This window comes from Plecotus auritus (assembly GCF_963455305.1).
Source record: "Plecotus auritus genome assembly, chromosome: 1".
Taxonomy (NCBI): Eukaryota; Metazoa; Chordata; class Mammalia; order Chiroptera; family Vespertilionidae; genus Plecotus; species Plecotus auritus.
In genome coordinates, this window is record NC_137770.1 from 81398738 (window position 1) to 81415389 (window position 16652).

A 16652-nucleotide genomic window follows, 5' to 3' on the forward strand; every position below is an offset into this window, starting at 1 on the left:
GCTGAGAAAACAGAAGTATATAGGCACACGTTAATAAACAAGAAACTGCCCATATTTTATGTAGAGTGTTGAACCATAGATTTACAAATAAACAATTGGTAATGAAAAGAAACTCACTACAACACCAGAAAACAAGACTGAGGACTAATTCTGCCTGGCACTTGACATAGACTTTCTGTTTCTCATCTTTCTGTGTCCTTTTTTCTCTGTGCCTTGCCATTCCTCTGCCATGGGGAATCAAAGCTATACTTGAGGAAAATTTTCAATAAGCACTTGATTTCTTCCCTCTGCAGCAACCTGTGAAATAGATAGGGATGAGGAAGGAGAATTATGTGGAGCTGGAGTTGTTGATCGAGGGCAGCAGCAAAGGCAAGGGGTCTTCCCCTCTGGCATCTTCAGGAGGACAGGCAGACCTCTGGCTGCACAGATGGGCTCACATTTGTGTGCATGCCTCAGCACACACGTTTGCTTGATGAGAAGCAGCAATAATAATATTCCCTATGCTCATTCACTATTCCTCTGAATAATCTCAGTGTCAGTGCAATTAATTTTCAATGATCTATATTGGTTTTGGACCTTCTTTCCTTAATTCTGTCACGTTGGGTGAACTCTGCTTCTTGGCTTTATAGTTGAGCTAGGATGCAATTCAGTGTGTGTGTGTGTGTGTGTGTGTGTGTGTGTGTGTGTGTGTGTGTGAAAAGAAAGTATATGCACTATAGGATCAGTTATACATTTTAATGATATTATCCACAATTGTTGATTTTTCATTCATCCAGTTAGTATAAATAATCAGCTTACTGTAGAGCTAAAAGGGTAGACGTGAATAGCAGAAGGCAATTAACAATAAGTATGTTCTACTTTAGATAGGCTATAGTCTCACAGCTCTGTGAGACTTACAATCTAGAGCCACTAACTAACCAGCTCATCAGAGAATGACCTGTGAGCACTGCCAGTGTTTTCTTTAATGAGGTAACACCGTGGTATTGGCACCTGGGGAGCTGTTTGCCTGTAGTAAGCTGGCCCATAGTTACCTCCAGTTCTGGGCTTTCAAAACAGCTTATGCCAAGTTTCTGTCCATGCTTGCAGCTGGGGGCCTTAGGGGACCTGCAGATCACTTCCATGGAGCCAAGAATAAAGTTATCGCTCAACTTGCATGACCCATTAGTTTCTGAAACTTTTCTCCAGACCACTATGTCATTGTAACATTCTTTGTCATTACCTGGGCTGTTTCCTTTGGGGAAGCTATAATGTAATCTTCTGAGTGTCGATAATGAAGACACAATATCCTTGGATATGCTATGGCTAGTATTTTTATACAAGAGAATCAAGTTCATTAATATCTCAATGGTCTGTTTTTCTTGGTCACTTTTTGCCAAGTCATTTTGCATCTCTTCCTCTGAAAATTCTTCTTTAATTGTCTCCATTTTGTTTCCTAAAGATCCTACAAGAATCAACCCCAGGCAGAGTAGCAGCAGAGAGGCCTCCATCTCGGATCTAGGGTGCTCTCTTCTGCAGTGAAAATAAAAAGTAAAAGATAAAATTAAGGAGGATATTAAGGAGCTAGCTCTCTTTTCCTCATGACAGTTATTCCCAAGATTGACCCCTCCATGTACCTTAAGACTCCTGGATCTGTTCATGGAAGTATGACGATGTGAAAAGACAATCAGCTGTGGAGTCTGAAGACACAGCTTCAAGTCCCTGCTTATCCACTAACAATTTACTCTAGCTCATTACACTAACCTCAGTTTCCCCATATGAAAAAGAGAAAAAGTGAGAATTACATAAGATAATATATTTATAGTACCCAGAACCAAGTCATTGTTTCTCTTCCTGTTCTCCTCATCTGGAATCTCATCGGTAGGGTCTGTAACCTTCAAATAGATCACAAGAATCTCACTCACAGGCTCCTCACTGTTCCTGTGTCTCCCACAGCCTCACACAGTACCCAGCACGTACTTGAAAAACCCCCACAATGTTATTCTGCCCTCTCCCATTTCTTTTCCCACCAATCTCAGTCAGCCTTTACCAGATCCTTTGGCAAAACTGATCCTGTAGAGAAAGCTCCCAGTTTGTTGCATGGTAAGAAGTGAAATTGTATTTGTTTCCTGAGAGTTTCTGCTATTGGGTCTAGCTGAGGAAGGAGGGGCCGAAAAGGGGGTAGGGAGAATTGTATGAGATCGAAGGAGGAGACCATGTGGAGCCAAGAACACTCAGAGGACTGAACAGTGTCCATTTGGCTGTCAGGATCCTAGTGACCTGGGCAGCACCACTCTTTCTCTTCTGTGAAATTTTCCCTATTTATTTGTATTTTAACCCAAAGTGAGTTTTCTTTCTTCTTGGAAACCCTACAGCAGAAGTTATATTGCACTTCATATGGTTCTTTTTTATTTTTCAAGTTGGTTGATATATGTTAGTCTTTTCTCCCTCTTATTGAGGCTAAAAATTTCTTGGGCCTGGAACATACTCCCTGCTTTTTTTATTCTGATTTACAGAATCAAACACTGAACCATACACTGATTTCTCAGCAATGTTTGTTAACAACATAATATGGCTTGACTATTGTAGAAAATTCTTTACTTGAGGTCAGTGCTGGAAAATTCACAATGAGCTCCCAGAAAGAATGGTTATTTAGAGTGATAATCCTTTATCTTGCTCCAGAAAGATGGTATTCCTTCTCTGATCTCTAAGAGCCTCCTTCCCTTACACTTGTATCTCCTGCATTATCACACTTATTTATATCCTGCTCAGCATTCCTTGCCCCTCCATTCCTTCAATACACTACTTTCTAAAACACCACTTGTAATGACACTACTTCAGAAACATTCAAATATTCCTCATTGCCTATGTGAGGTAATCAAATCCCCTGAGGCCACTTAGTCAAGGCCCTACTTGATCCAATCCCAACCTACTTCTCAAGGCTCGTCTCCCATTATTTTGGTATGCAAGCCGGCTCTCATCAAATCAGTGTGACTCACTCCCTTTGAATGCACTCTATTCCATCTCTCTCCATTTTTGCTCCTTTCTGAATGCTTACTATTTTCTGCCTCTTAAGATCCTTCAAAGCCCAATTCAGACCCCATTCTTTCTTTGACAAATTTTCTCATTACTTAAGTTTGCCAAATTCATTTCTTACTTATATCCTGAACTTATATATCTGAACTTCTTACCACCCACTTCTTTTTTTCTTATTCACTTTTCTTTTCTTTCTTTTTTATTAAATAATTCTTTATTGTTGAAAATATTACATATGTCTACTTTTTTCCTTCATTAATCCCCTCCAGCCCACCCTTGCCCCTGTTCCAGGCCTTCACCACCCTATTGTCTATGTCCATCCACCCACTTCTTTTTTTTTTTTTTTTTAAATATATTTTATTGATTTTTTACAGAGAGGAAGGGAGAGGATAGAGAGTTAGAAACATCGATGAGAGAGAAACATGGATCAGCTGCCTCCTGCACACCTCCTACTGGGGATGTGCCCACAACCAAGGTACATGCCCTTGACCGGAATTGAACCTGGTACCTTTCAGTCTGCAGGCCGACACTCTATCCACTGAGCCAAACCGGTTAGGGCCACCCACTTCTTCTTTTTTTTTTTTTTTTAATATGTTTTTATTAATTTTAGAGAGAGAAGAAGGGACAGGGATAGAGAGAGAGAAACATCCATGAGGGAGAAACACTTCGATTGGCTGCCTCCTGCACGCCCCCTAGTGGGGATTGAGTCCACAACCCCAGCATGTGTCCTGAAGGGAAATCTAATTGGTAACCTCTTGGTTCATAGGTCAATGCTCAACCACTGAGCCAAACCGACTGGGGAGACCACCCACTTCTTATACCACTCGTTTGACATTAGTACACATAGACTTGTATTTTTTTTTATTATATTTCATTTAAAAATGTCCTGTATGTAAAATGAGAGCAAAGACCCAGTATCAAGAATATATAAGCCTTAATAATTGGGTTGATTGATTATTAATAGATTATTAAGAATTAAGTGGAGCCCTAACCAGTTTGGCTCAGTGGATAGAGCGTCGGCCTGCGGACTCAAGGGTCCCAGGTTCGATTCCAGTCAAGGGCATGTACCTTGGTTGCGGGCACATCCCCAGCAGGGGGTGTGCAAGAGGCAGCTGATTGATGTTTCTCTCTCATCGATGTTTCTAACTCTCTCTCCCTCTCCCTTCCTCTCTGTAAAAAATCAATAAAATAGCCAAAACCGGTTTGGCTCAGTGGATAGAGCGTCGGCCTGCGGACTCAAGGGTCCCAGGTTCGATTCCAGTCAAGGGCATGTACCTGGGTTGCAGGCAAATCCCCAGTGGGGATTGTGCAGGAGGCAGCTGATCGATGTTTCTAACTCTCTGTCCCTCTCCCTTCCTCTCTGTAAAATATCAATAAAATATATTTTAAAAAAAAGAAAAAAAAATCAATAAAATATATTTTTTTAAAAAAAGAATTAAGTGGATGTATTCATGCTTGTACCTTGAACATAGACTTGGTGTAGGTTGTGGAGAGGCTGAAAGAAGGTTTAGATTGTTTCCTAAACATCGACTGCCATCGATATCAGTAGTGAGGTGATGATAGGAAAGCAGACAAAGAGAAAAATAAGAATAACAGTGTAGATTCCCAGTTTTCCTGGAACATGTACTTCAAGTGGGCAGAAATCCCAGCTACCTGGGCTTGATTTGGGCTGCTAGGTGCCCATTAAAAACAACAACACCCCCCAAATAAATAAATAAAAAGAAATAAAAACAACAACACCCAAACTGTAAATGTGTAAAACGTCACAATTCATTTGAATGGGGCTTTGATCCTCATTGACTCAAAATACTCTGAGGATAATTTCCAGTGACAGTCTCAGTTACACACTGGCACTTCAATGGGAATGCATTTATCTGTAAACATTTTGTTTTTAATTACCAGGAGGGAGGTTAGGTGAGTAAAGGAAGAGAAATCATTGGGAAGGACAATAAAGCCTAGGGAGAGGAGTAGGAAAAGGAATCAGAATTCAGAACATAGAAATGGGCCCATTCAGTGGTTAGAGAATCAGCCTATGGAGTGAAGGGTCACAGGTTCGATTCCCAGTCAAGGGCACGTACCTCGGTTGCAGGTTCAATCCCTGGTGGGGCGAGAGCGGGAGGCAAGTAATAGCGGGAGGCAATTAATTGGCATTAGATGTTTCTCTCTATCTATCCTCCTCCCTCCCTTTCACTCTCTAAATATCAACAGGGGGAAAGTAGCCTCAGGTGAGAATTAAAACAAGACAAAAAACATAGAAAGTATGACATACGTCCACTTTCTAAAATGAGCCAAAAAGGACACATTTTAGCTACTGTAAAGTTTTGCCCAGGAAACGATGCTGCTACCAGGACCCTGCATCATATACTAGGGACCACCTGTTCCTGCTCAGCATCTGAAGATGCTGAGGGCCCTGGTCCCTTGGTGGCATTCAAACGTCCATGAAGACAATGGTGACAATGGGTTTCTGCAGAGAAATGGGTAATGAAACTCAACTGTGGAAGGGCCACCCCAGATGGTGGGCCTTGCCCACTTATAGGTTGCAAAGTATCCTTTACTTACCTCTGTCACTCTCCTCCACTCCAATCTAATCAGTCAGAATTTGTTGCTTACAAAGACAGAGTTAACAACTAGCATAGGTGTACCTCCTTCTTTGGTCTGACCTTTAATTAAGTACAAATAAATAATGCAATAGTTGAAGTCTCTCAACCGAAAAGATCGGAACAGAATGGACCCTATGAAGTTCATGCCTCCCTGGGGCTACTCTAGCTCCCTGTAGGAGTTCCCAGCTCTCAATTACAGGACTGAAATGCCATAGTTCAGAATTAGTTTTCTCATAACCTGGCACTTACCTGCCAAATACCCCTTCTTTCTTACTACTCCCCAGTACTAACCCTCCCTTCCAACAAGGCTAGTTTCTATACTACTAAGAAGTAGAATTGTGGCGTAATAGGCTGGAAAGCACCTCAAAGATTATCTAGGTCAAGCTCTCTCACTTCACAGATGAGACAACTAAGGCTCAGAGAGGAAGAGGACTTCATCAAACCCCCTTCCTTCTCTTCCTTTGCCCTCTAGCTCTGAAGATACTCTGCCCGTAGTTGAAGGTGAAGTAACTAAACAAGCAGTCCAGCTGTAAGAACTAAAAGAGGAAAAGAATTAGCAGTCTGGTCAAAGTCTTTTCTGTTTCCTCTGGGGATGCCAGGAGGAGGTACAATGAGCTCTGAGAGTCTGAATGTCTCCATTTCTTTCCCCAGTCTTCCAAGGGAATGGTTTCTGGCTCCTTCTGATCTCTTTTTCCCTTTCTTTGAAGGCACAGAGGGAGCTGCTGAACAGGAGCAGCTGCAGCTTGAGTTGTTTATGCCATCTTTAAGAGAAAATCATGAGATGACCCCAATTGCCTCTACACTTAAGACCAAATATAGGATTAGGGTGGAATGAATGCAGTACTTGCTCTAGGTACGAAATTTAAGGGGGCACCAAAAAGCCCAGTAATCAAGATGATATTTTAATGCAACATTTAAGAATTAATTTAATTCAAAACAACCCCTGATGAACAAATGTAAAAAATGTAAATAACAGGACCTGACCCTGCATGGGCACAATTCATGTACTTCACTCACCCTAAATCCAATCCTGTCAGATTGGTCTTGATTTAAAATTGAGGTATTTTGTTTATAAGGATTTTTGCATTAATCTTTATTTTAAAAAATATCCTTTATCTGGATTACTTGGGGGAGGATGCCCCTTAAAATTTGCATGTAAAGTGAGTGCCTCGCTCACCTTATCCTAATCCCAGTCCTGCATAAGATTCACCTTGGCTCTCATCAAATGACCCAAAGAAAAGGAACACAAAATTGAAACACATGCATAGTTTATAATTTAATTTGGTAGAGCTTTGTTTTTTATTGAAGCAGAATAAGAAGATTCCAGCTCAGCAATACTGGAAGGATAAATGAATTACTGGTGGCTACCATTTCACTATGGCTTTACCCCATGTCCACAGTCAGACGTGCACCAGGAAGAACCAGCACCAGTGCCCTGGGAGAGGAGCAGAGAGGATCTCAGATTCAGGTGCTTGTCTCAAGTTATTCAACATATTTCTGGAAGTTAACTGGCCCCATGTCATCACAAGTGACTATAATAAACCCCTCTCTGGGGGAAATGTGGTACCTGCAGGCAGGATATCTGGTACCTTCAATGAGCTTACAGACTGTCATTTTGAACTTTGTCTCACTCTGGAAGCATAAAACGCTGGAGTGGTTTTGGCAAGCCATCCTCTTGGGAGATGTGCAAACACGATTGATGTTTCGAGGCCTCTCATGGATGAAGACATGTTCCTTTTTGCAGGTGTTGTCAGGTTCCTTGATGATTCTTTGTAAGATCATGTGGTTGCAGTACCTTACAGCAATATTACTCTGAGGGTAGTCCACGTGCAAGTGTTCTATGGTTGACGCCACTACTTCTTCATACAGCTCGTTTTCCCAGAACACGATCATCAGGAAAATGATCACCATTAGTATCATCAGGGGTAAGAGTCCCTTTACATCTGTTGCTTTAATTCCTATAGAGTAAGAGGAAACAGAAAGTAGCAGAGGGTAATGAGAGTTTGCTCCCACACCCTTAGGACATTTTATTTCCCTCACTCTGCTAATTAAAATCATGCTTAGCCTGCAAGATCCAAGACCTTTCTGACCATTTCAACTCTCAGAGTTTGGCATTGAAGTGTTCTCTAATTATTCCCATTTGTTTTACTTCCATCAGTTCCTTGATGGCACGTATCTGATCTTCTAGTTCTCCCGAATCTGTCAGAGAGCTTAATACAGAAATGAACAGACAGAGGTACTCAAAAGCACCCATGCCTGCTGGTTTCATTCCCATTGCTGAATGACTTCCTTTCCATAATTGTCTCAACTCTAATTCCACCCACTTCTTCATGCTTTTAGCACTGTCTTCTAACCTCTCCTTCCCAGTTCTCCTTCTGCTAATCCCAGTGGGCTCTGGTCGCTCCTCTTACCTTTCCTTTTTGCTGTCGCTTTCACAAGTAACATATCCTTGTGATCATGGATCTGAGAAAGTCCTTTGTGTCTCGTTGTTCTCTGACAGTACCTGGTAGGGAGCTAGTTGAGCATGGGGCGGGCCGAGTAGAAAGAACAGGCAGGGAGGAGCTCGTAGGGGAGTGTGCTTCGATGCCTTTGGGAAGGAAAAGACCTTAACCTTCAAAGGAAGAGTTGGGCAAGTCAGGCCCTGAAAGTGTCCTCATTAAACAAGTGTAGACTTTTCAAAACATTTAGTAAAGTGCTGACCTGTGCCAGACACAGTATTGTCTATTTTCCAAAATTTCAGGCAGTCCTTAGTCAAACTATGAAGAAGCTATTATCTCCCTTTTATTAATGAAAAAATTAACTGCTGAACAGTTCAAGTGGAGATGGGAGATGACAAGGGTAATAAGAGTCTCACTTTCTCAATGTTTGACACTTGAACTCCGGTTTCAGTAAGTTTTATTCCCATGTGGTGTTCAGGACAAGGCAGAGTAATCCCCTGACATTAACATTAGTTTTAATAAAGCCCTAGAAAATATGGCAATGGTTCCCAAGCTCTGCTGAATATTGCAATCACCTGGGCATTTTTAAGTGCTACCTTGAGACATTCTGCTTTAATTGGTATTGGGGTGGCCTGGTTTTGGATTATTAAAATTCTTCCAGTGATTCTAATATGCAGCAAAATTTGGGAACTACTGATCTATGGTATACATTGGAAACCTACATGGAAAATTGTGTACAAGGACTCCCATTTGACGCAGTGATCCCACTTCTAGGAATATATCCCAAGAAACTAGAAACACGAATCAGAAAGGATATATGCACCCCTATGTTCATAGCAGCACAATTCACCATAGCTAAGATTTGGAAACAGCCTAAGTGCCCATCAGCACATGAGTGGATTAAAAAACTGTGGTACATCTACACAATGGAATACTACACTGCGGTAAAAAAGGAGTTCTTACCATTTGCAACAACATGGATGGAGATGGAGAGCATTACGCTAAGTGAAATAAGCCAGGCAGAGAAAGATAATATCACATGATCTCACTCATTTGTGGAATATAATGAACAACATAAACTGATGAACAAAAATAGATCCAGAGACAGAGAAACATCAATCAGAATGTCAAACCTCAGGGAAGGTAGGGGGCAGTGTGGGTAAGGGGGAGAGATCAACCAAAGGATTTATATGCATGCATATAAGCCTAATCAATGGACAAGGACAATGGGGTGGGGGGGATGGGGGCATGAATGGGAGGTGGGGGGTAATGGGGGAATATGGACACAAATGTAATACCTTAATCAATAAAGAAATTTAAAAAAATAAAATAAAAAAGAAGCTGGAAAATAATAAAATAAAAATAAAAAAGAAAATTGTGTACAAGGGCTTGGTGAAAGGTCAAGTTATTGAGACCATAGAATTATTTTTTTTTTAAATATATTTTATTAATTTTTTACAGAGAGGAAGAGAGAGGAGAGGGATAGAGAGCTAGAAACATCGATGAGAGAGAAACATCGATCAGCTGCCTCCTGCACACCCCCTACTGGGGATGAGCCCGCAACCAAGGTACGTGCCCTTGACCGGAATCGAACCTGGGACCTTTCAGTCCGCAGGCCGACGCTCTATCCACTGAGCCAAACCAGTTTCGGCCATAGAATTATTTTTGTTGCTATCATTTCCTGGCCATTTGATATAGGAATGGAAAAACAGACTTAATTTTACCACTTCTTGCCCTGAAATGATTTATTTTTTGAAGAGACATCTATGTAGTCTCTCTCTCTCTCTCTCTCTCTCTCTCTCTCTCTCTCTCTATATATATATATATATATATATATATATATATATATATACCTAAGTGACTGTTACAACTGAATGACTGAATGACTGGTCACTAAGATGTGCACTGACCACCAGGGGGCAGACGTTCAATGCAGGAGCTGCCCCCTGGTGGTCCGTGCGCTCTCACAGCCAACCTCCTGCGGCTGGCCAACCTCCAGGGGTCCCTCCCCCTGGCCAGCCAACCTCCCGCTGTCCCTCCCCGTAGCCAGCTGGCCCTGATCAGCCCGGATTGCCAGCCAAGCTGAGGGACGACACCCATGCACAAATATGTGCACCCGGGCCTCTATTATCCTATCTAATAAAAGAGTAATATACAAATTAACCATCACTCTGCTACACCCACAAGCCACACCCACAAGCCAATCAGGAGCGAATATGCAAATAAACCCAACCAAGATGGCTACAGCCACAGAGAGCAGGAGGGAGGCTTGGGTTTCCCTGGCAATGGAGGAAGCCAAGCTTTCCACCTGCCCTTGCCGGCCTAGGCCTTCACTCAAGGCTACAAAGTTTCAATGATAGAAGATACATAAATCCAAACAGAAATGGCGGCAGCCACGGAGCTGGAAGGAGCAGGAGGCTAGGGTTGCCCCCGGCGATGGAGGAAGCCAAGCTTTCCTCCCACCCTGGCCAACCCAGGCCTCCGCTTAAGGCTACAAAGTTTCAATGATAGAAGATACAAAAATTCCAACAGAAATGGCTGCTGCCACTGAGCAAGCAGAAGGCTTGGCTCCGCTCCAGGCTACAAAGTTTCAATTGTAGAAGATAAATAAACCCCAGATACCAGGGCCTCTGCTTGGGTCGCCAGGGGGTGTGGCCGGCCTTCAAACCACCACAGGTCCCTCCCCCAGGCCGCCCCACACCCCAAGGGAACCCCCACCCTGATCCGGGACACCCTTCAGGGCAAACCAGCTGCCCCCCACCAGTGCACCAGGCCTCTATCCTATCTAATAAAAGAGTAATATGCAGATTGACCATCACCCCAAAACACAAGATGGCTGCCCCCATGTGGTCAAAGATCCTGCCCCCATGTGGACACAAGATGGCCACCACAAGATGGCCAGCAAGGGAGGGCAGTTGGGAGGGACAGGCCTGCAAGGGAGGGCAGTTGGGGTGATCAAGCCTGCAGGGGAGGGCAGTTAGGGGTGACCAAACTGGCAGAGGAGGGAAGTTGGGGGTGACCAGGCCTGCAGGGAAAGGCAGTTGGGAGGGACCCAGGCCTGCAGGGGAGAGCAGTTGGGGGGGGGGGACCAGGCCTGCAGGGGAGGGCAATTGGGGGGGACCCACGCCTGCAGGGGAGAGCAGTTGGGGGACACCAGGCCTGCAGGGAGGGCAGTTAGGGGTGACCAGGCCTACAGGGGAGGGCAGTTAGGGGCAAACAGGCTGGCAGGGGAGCAGTTAGGCATCAATTTGCTGGCAGGGGAGTGGTTAGGGGATGATCAGGCTGGCAGGCAGAAGCAGTTAGGGGCAATCAGGAAGGCAGGCAGGCGAGCAGTTGGGAGCCAGCAGTCCTGGATTGTGATAAGGATGTCTGACGGCTCATTTAGGCCCGATCCCACCAGGATCGGGCTTAAACGGGCAGTCAGACATCCCTTGAGGGGTCCCAGATTGGAGAGGGTGCAGGCTGGGCTGAGGGTCACCCCCTTCCCCCGTGCACGAATTTCATGCACCGGGCCTCTAGTATATATATAATAAGTAGGAGGTGTGCAGGAGGCAGTGTGTGTGTGTGTGTGTTTCTAATTGATAAGAAGAAACATTTTGGGGTAAAAAATGGTCTAGGAAAGACAGAGAATCCTGGAAAAGGATTAAAAAAATGTGTCTATTTCTATACAACAAAATCATAATTCCAGACCATGAAAACAGACAACCAAGATGTTATTATTTGCTTTCCGAAAACCTTCATGCTGGGTGCCCTTTCAGAATTGAAACAGCCCTGTTTCGGATATATGTTGCACAATGCCACAAAGACATAAGTTGACGAATTTAATTCTGTTGATGAATTTTCCGATCAACAAATTTTGATTTGCACACCATCTTGCAGAAACATTTTCATTGTATAAAGAGAAACCTATCTAAAGAGATTGTCATTACACATTTCCCAAATGGCTGCTAATGACAGAAAACTCAAAGTAACAGTTGTCTAAAGAAGATGGAACTGTATTTCTCATGTGAAAAAAGGCCTCGGTCATTAGTCCGGGACTGGCCAGGTGCTTCAACTTTCTGACTTCTGTCTCAACTTGTGGCTTCCATGTCACAATGCCAGCCCCAGCCGTCACATGTGCATTCCAGCCAGCAGGGAGAAGAAAGGCACAGAAAGAGAATGGTGCTGCCTTCTAAGGACACATCCTAACCTTTCACACATCATTTCCACTTACATCTCATTAGCAATAATGGGGTCACATAGTTACATCCAACTGCAAGGGACACTGGGAAATGTAGGGTGGGCATGTGCCTAGCTAGAATTCTGTTTTCCAATTACAAACAAAGCAGGGGAGAATAACCCCTGGAGGACAAGTAGCAGCATTTGTCCTCCTTGGCTGCAGGCAAACATGGTCTGGACAATACTCATGAGTGTGCTTCAAGAAAAAAATGTTGCATGATTAAATGTTTGAGAAAGATTGTTAATTATATTTCTTCCCTTGTAGAGTCACAATATCCACAACACAGGACATTTTGAGAAACCCAGCGACTGAAAAGCTGAACTAATTTCATTTAACTAAGGATTTAACAAATCGATCTGAGCATGGGACTTCACTGAAGGGGCACCACTGTGGGACAGGGTTCTGTGGCATATCAGTCTGAGAAATGCTGCAAGGGCCTAGGAGTCATAGACCGTACCCAGGCATCTGGGTGGGAACCAAGGAAACTATAGGCACGATGGAATGGAACTCAATAGCCAAGGTTTTTAGATTTGGGGGGATTGCTCTCCCTTTAAAATCTGCATAACAACAATTCTTCATTACTACTAGAATTCTAGCTATCTTCCCAACATGATTTAGGAGCTCTCTGAGAAGTGTTTTATCTCTTATCCACAATGAATCCTCCAGACTTTCCCTCCGCTCATCCTGGCTTCCTCTCATCAGTGCTTCTCCATGGTGTGACGCTGCTTCATGCTCCTCCCAAAGTCTGGATACTCTCCTGCACACTGAATACAGGATATGGGGTAGAACAGACTTTCTGAAAATTTTTAATTGCAAAAGAGGAAAAGAAATCTTAACGCTGATTTACAGATTTACTACTCCTGGCAGCCATCAGCAGGACCTTCACAAGCACTTCCTTTCAAATTGTCCCTTTCCTTGGCTACTCTGATGTGGGTGTGCTTATTCTCCTTATCATCTGCTTTATATCTCCGCTTTCTCAGGTGCTGGCACGAAGAGACTGTGACCCTGCCACAGAGGGGGCGAGGGGCACTCTTCTTCTTCGGGCTTTTGTTCTACTTATTTGTGCATTTATTGGTTGCTTCTTGAATGTGCCCTGACTAGGGATTGAACCCCCAACCTTGGTGTACTGGGACGACACTCTAACCACCTGAGCTACCCAGCCAGGGCAAGGGGCACTCTTCTTGACGATGCACTTTCCGAGGGCTTTCCCCACAACTGAGGAAGCATGAATTGCCCTTATCAAAGAATGGGAATGAAGAAGGTTGCAGAGCATGTTGGGGAGGCCTAATGACCTCACCACCAGCCCTCAACTACTCCTTAGTCTGCCACTGCCTAGCTCCTACAGATTAAAAAAAAAAAAAAAAAAAAAAGTTTTTTAGGTGAAATACATCAGTCTTTAGCTATTAGGTAAAAATACAGCCCTAACCAGTTTGGCTCAGTGGATAGAGAGAGCTGGCCTATGGACTCAAAGGTCCCAGGTTCAATTCTGGTCAAGGACATGTACCTTGGTTGCAGGCACATCCCCAGTAGGAGGTGTGCAGAAGGCAGCTGATCAATGTTTCTCTCTCATCAATGTTTCTGACTCTCTATTCATCTCCCCTCCTATCTGTAAAAAATCAATAAAATATATTAAAAAAAAATACAGAAACCTGAGCCTTACCCCAGACCTGGGGTAAGAAATCAGACTCTGGGGCGAGGCTCTGGAATCTGCACTTGTAATGAGTAGCCCACCTCTGGGGATTATAAACCAAAGTTTAGGGATCACCACAATAGATGAGCCCCGAATTGGTAAACAGCATAGTAATTTCTAAAGAGCTACACCCACCCCACAAGGAAACTGACTTTTACATTAATATATGGAACACTCAGTACCCTCCATGAAACCCTGCATGTGAATGTCCAGCTTCAGAGCTTCCACAAGGTAAAGGGTAGGCACTTGCCCCACATCATGTGACTAAAGCAGCTCCTCAGAGTGCCCCCCCCCACCCCCAAATGCACACGGGAAGGACCTTCCTCCCAAACACACCATTCATTGGAGGAGGAAGGATTGGTCTTTCTTAGAGAACTAAGAATTAATTATCCATGTTCTTTTAGGAATTCTGGAAACCAGTTCATAGGGGATCCTGGAGATGAGGGGAGTGATTTGGATTCCACCAGAAAGAGAGTTTCCAGGGCCAGGCAGGGGGAGGAGAAGTGAGAATTTGTCTGTGGGTTGGGAGCAGGGCCCAGGCAGGGATGACTGGCAGTGACAAAGCGAAGCTAGAACACCATGGATTCAGGAAGGTCTTTTAAAGTGGAAGATACTCTCCTCTTCCCTCCATTCTCTAACCCTTTCCTCCTGCTTCTCTATCACCCAGATGCCAACTTTTAGCACCCGTCTTAAGACCAAAAGGTTGGAAGTGCTCTAGTACTTCTGAGTTGGAATCTTTTCCCCTTCCCTATTCATTGTCACTAAGGAGCCCTCCCAGACTATTTTCACTTACTACTCTGCCGTGGAGAACAGCCAGATGATCTCCCAAGTTTCTTTCTAACCTTGGAAGTGGGCCTTGCCCATGAGGAAATCTCTGCTGGCTCCCACAAACTCTCAGGCATACCATGCAAGCCCAGGTGTCAAGAAATATCCCTAAGTCAGGGCAAGGGGCATGGAACTTTATCAACTCCTCCAGGAACCCTTCTTTAAATTAACCACTTCCATCTCCTCTTTGAAATTCCATAAGAAGCCCTGCTCCCTGCTTCCCGCACATGACTTGGTGTGAACAGTTACCCGGTGGGGAGGAAAAGGGTCTGTCTGGCTTTCTCCATGCGTGTGGGTGCTTCGGGAGACCAGAGCATGTGCCCGTTTGCTCCAGCACGGTACTTCACAGAACAAAAAGTGCCTGTGGAGTGGATGATCGGATAAAGGACTTCCGATCTTGTTCTCTTCTGCCAGTAACTAGTTGTCTGATCTTACAAAGCCATGGCACTTCTGAGTCCCAGTTTCTTCATCTCTAAAATGGAGGTGGCAGAAAAGAATAAAGGAAGAATCGGACTATCTATGAGTCCCTTTCTGCTGTCACAAACTAAGGTTCTGAGCTTGATTAAAGTCACCCTACTGGCTAGTCCCTTAAGATGACAAATCTCTGGTGACCACTTCTACCACTACCCCCCTCCCCCCCCCCCCCCCCCCCACCACACACACACACTGGGAAAGTAGGGCTGTCCACTCTACCTCCCTGCCTGGAGTCAGGGTAAGCAATGAGGAAATGGATCCTGTGTACCAGGCCCAAAAGTGGGAACTAGAGCTCTGATTCAGGAGTATGGCAGAGTGGCCCTGTGAAATAGCCTAAGGAATTGGCATTCTGGTCAAGGGGACACCTCCCTAAATCAAGAACACCTGCTCCTGGGGAAAAACAAAAGGGCATGAAGCACGCCTACGTGGAGGGATTTGTTGGCTGCCTTTGGCAACAGCAGAGCTGTTTGCTAAACAAGCTATGGAAAGATTCATGCAATAATCTGGGCACTCTTCCAACTGCCCTCCCACGATGTCGCCTGTCTCTGTCCACGTGAGGTGGACAGACTGGAGCTTGGGTACGTCCAAGAACAAGCTGCTTCTGATTTGGGCAGAACAAGTTCAGAATCAGATGAGAGGCTATCTATCCCAGCCTTGCCGTTCCAGCCCCAGGCTAAGGACGGGAGGCCCTGTTCTCCCTTGGGGGCAAACCAAGCCATTTCTTTTTTTGTAACTTGTATCCCTGAAATGACTGCCTCCAGGTAATAGCCCAGGGGAGGCCAGGCTGAGGGGAACCGCCGCTTGGGAGGGCCCTGTCTCTTCAGCTGTCCACTTCTGAGAATGCTTTGATCAGAGCATACCTGGCTTCTCCTGTGTGATCCCAGGCTGGGCCCCAAACAGGCGCCTTTGAATCCCCTTTAGAAGGACCATTACACATCCTTCCATGCAGCCCCTCCAAGGACACTCCCAAGGCTCTGTTTTCCTTTCTGGGCCAGTTCCAGCTTCTCTGAAAATCAGATAGATTCCTTGAAAGAAGAGAAATGATTGTCTCGACCTCAAATAATCACAGAGGCCCTAAAGAACCCAGATGCATTAAAAACAAAAGCAACAAAACAAAACAAAACAAAACAAAACCCTCCCTGTTCTCAGAAGCACCCAGCTCGAGCAGAACGAACAGCGAGTGGCCTAGCAGTGGTGAAAGCCTGTCTTGAGTGGCCCAGCCACTAACTCGCTCTGTGACCCTGACCTCAGCGCCATGGGCCGCACTGACCTCCTGTACAAGTGGCTGGGAGCTGGCAGAGTTGGTGGGATGCATGAGGTGAACACAAGGAACAACTGAGTGTTGACAAAACGCACCCAGCCTTAACATTCCATGGTGCAGGGCTCTGTGGTGG

At 44.6% G+C, this 16652-nt stretch overlaps 2 protein-coding genes across 3 annotated transcripts; both read right to left on the reverse strand.

Moving 5' to 3' along the window:
- Positions 1-726: 726 nt before the first annotated feature.
- On the reverse strand, positions 727-1701 carry RNASE11 (ribonuclease A family member 11 (inactive)). The gene is made up of 2 exons (XM_080680958.1): positions 1614-1701; positions 727-1509 (listed from the first exon to the last, which is right to left on the reverse strand). Exon 2 carries the CDS (start codon positions 1485-1487, stop codon positions 894-896), a length of 594 nt encoding a protein of 197 aa, XP_080537084.1. The 5' UTR covers positions 1488-1509; positions 1614-1701; the 3' UTR covers positions 727-893.
- Positions 1702-6883: 5182 nt separating this feature from the next.
- Positions 6884-16250, reverse strand: RNASE12 (ribonuclease A family member 12 (inactive)). Of its 2 annotated transcripts, none has more exons than XM_080681012.1 (2): positions 8024-8086; positions 6884-7570 (listed from the first exon to the last, which is right to left on the reverse strand). In XM_080681012.1, exons 1-2 carry the CDS (start codon positions 8055-8057, stop codon positions 7095-7097), a joined length of 510 nt encoding a protein of 169 aa, XP_080537138.1. In that variant the 5' UTR covers positions 8058-8086; the 3' UTR covers positions 6884-7094. The 2 variants fall into 2 exon arrangements, with proteins under 2 accessions (XP_080537138.1, XP_080537137.1); XM_080681011.1 differs by lacking the exon at positions 8024-8086 and adding an exon at positions 16119-16250 and having other exon boundaries at positions 6890-7570.
- Positions 16251-16652: the final 402 nt, after the last annotated feature.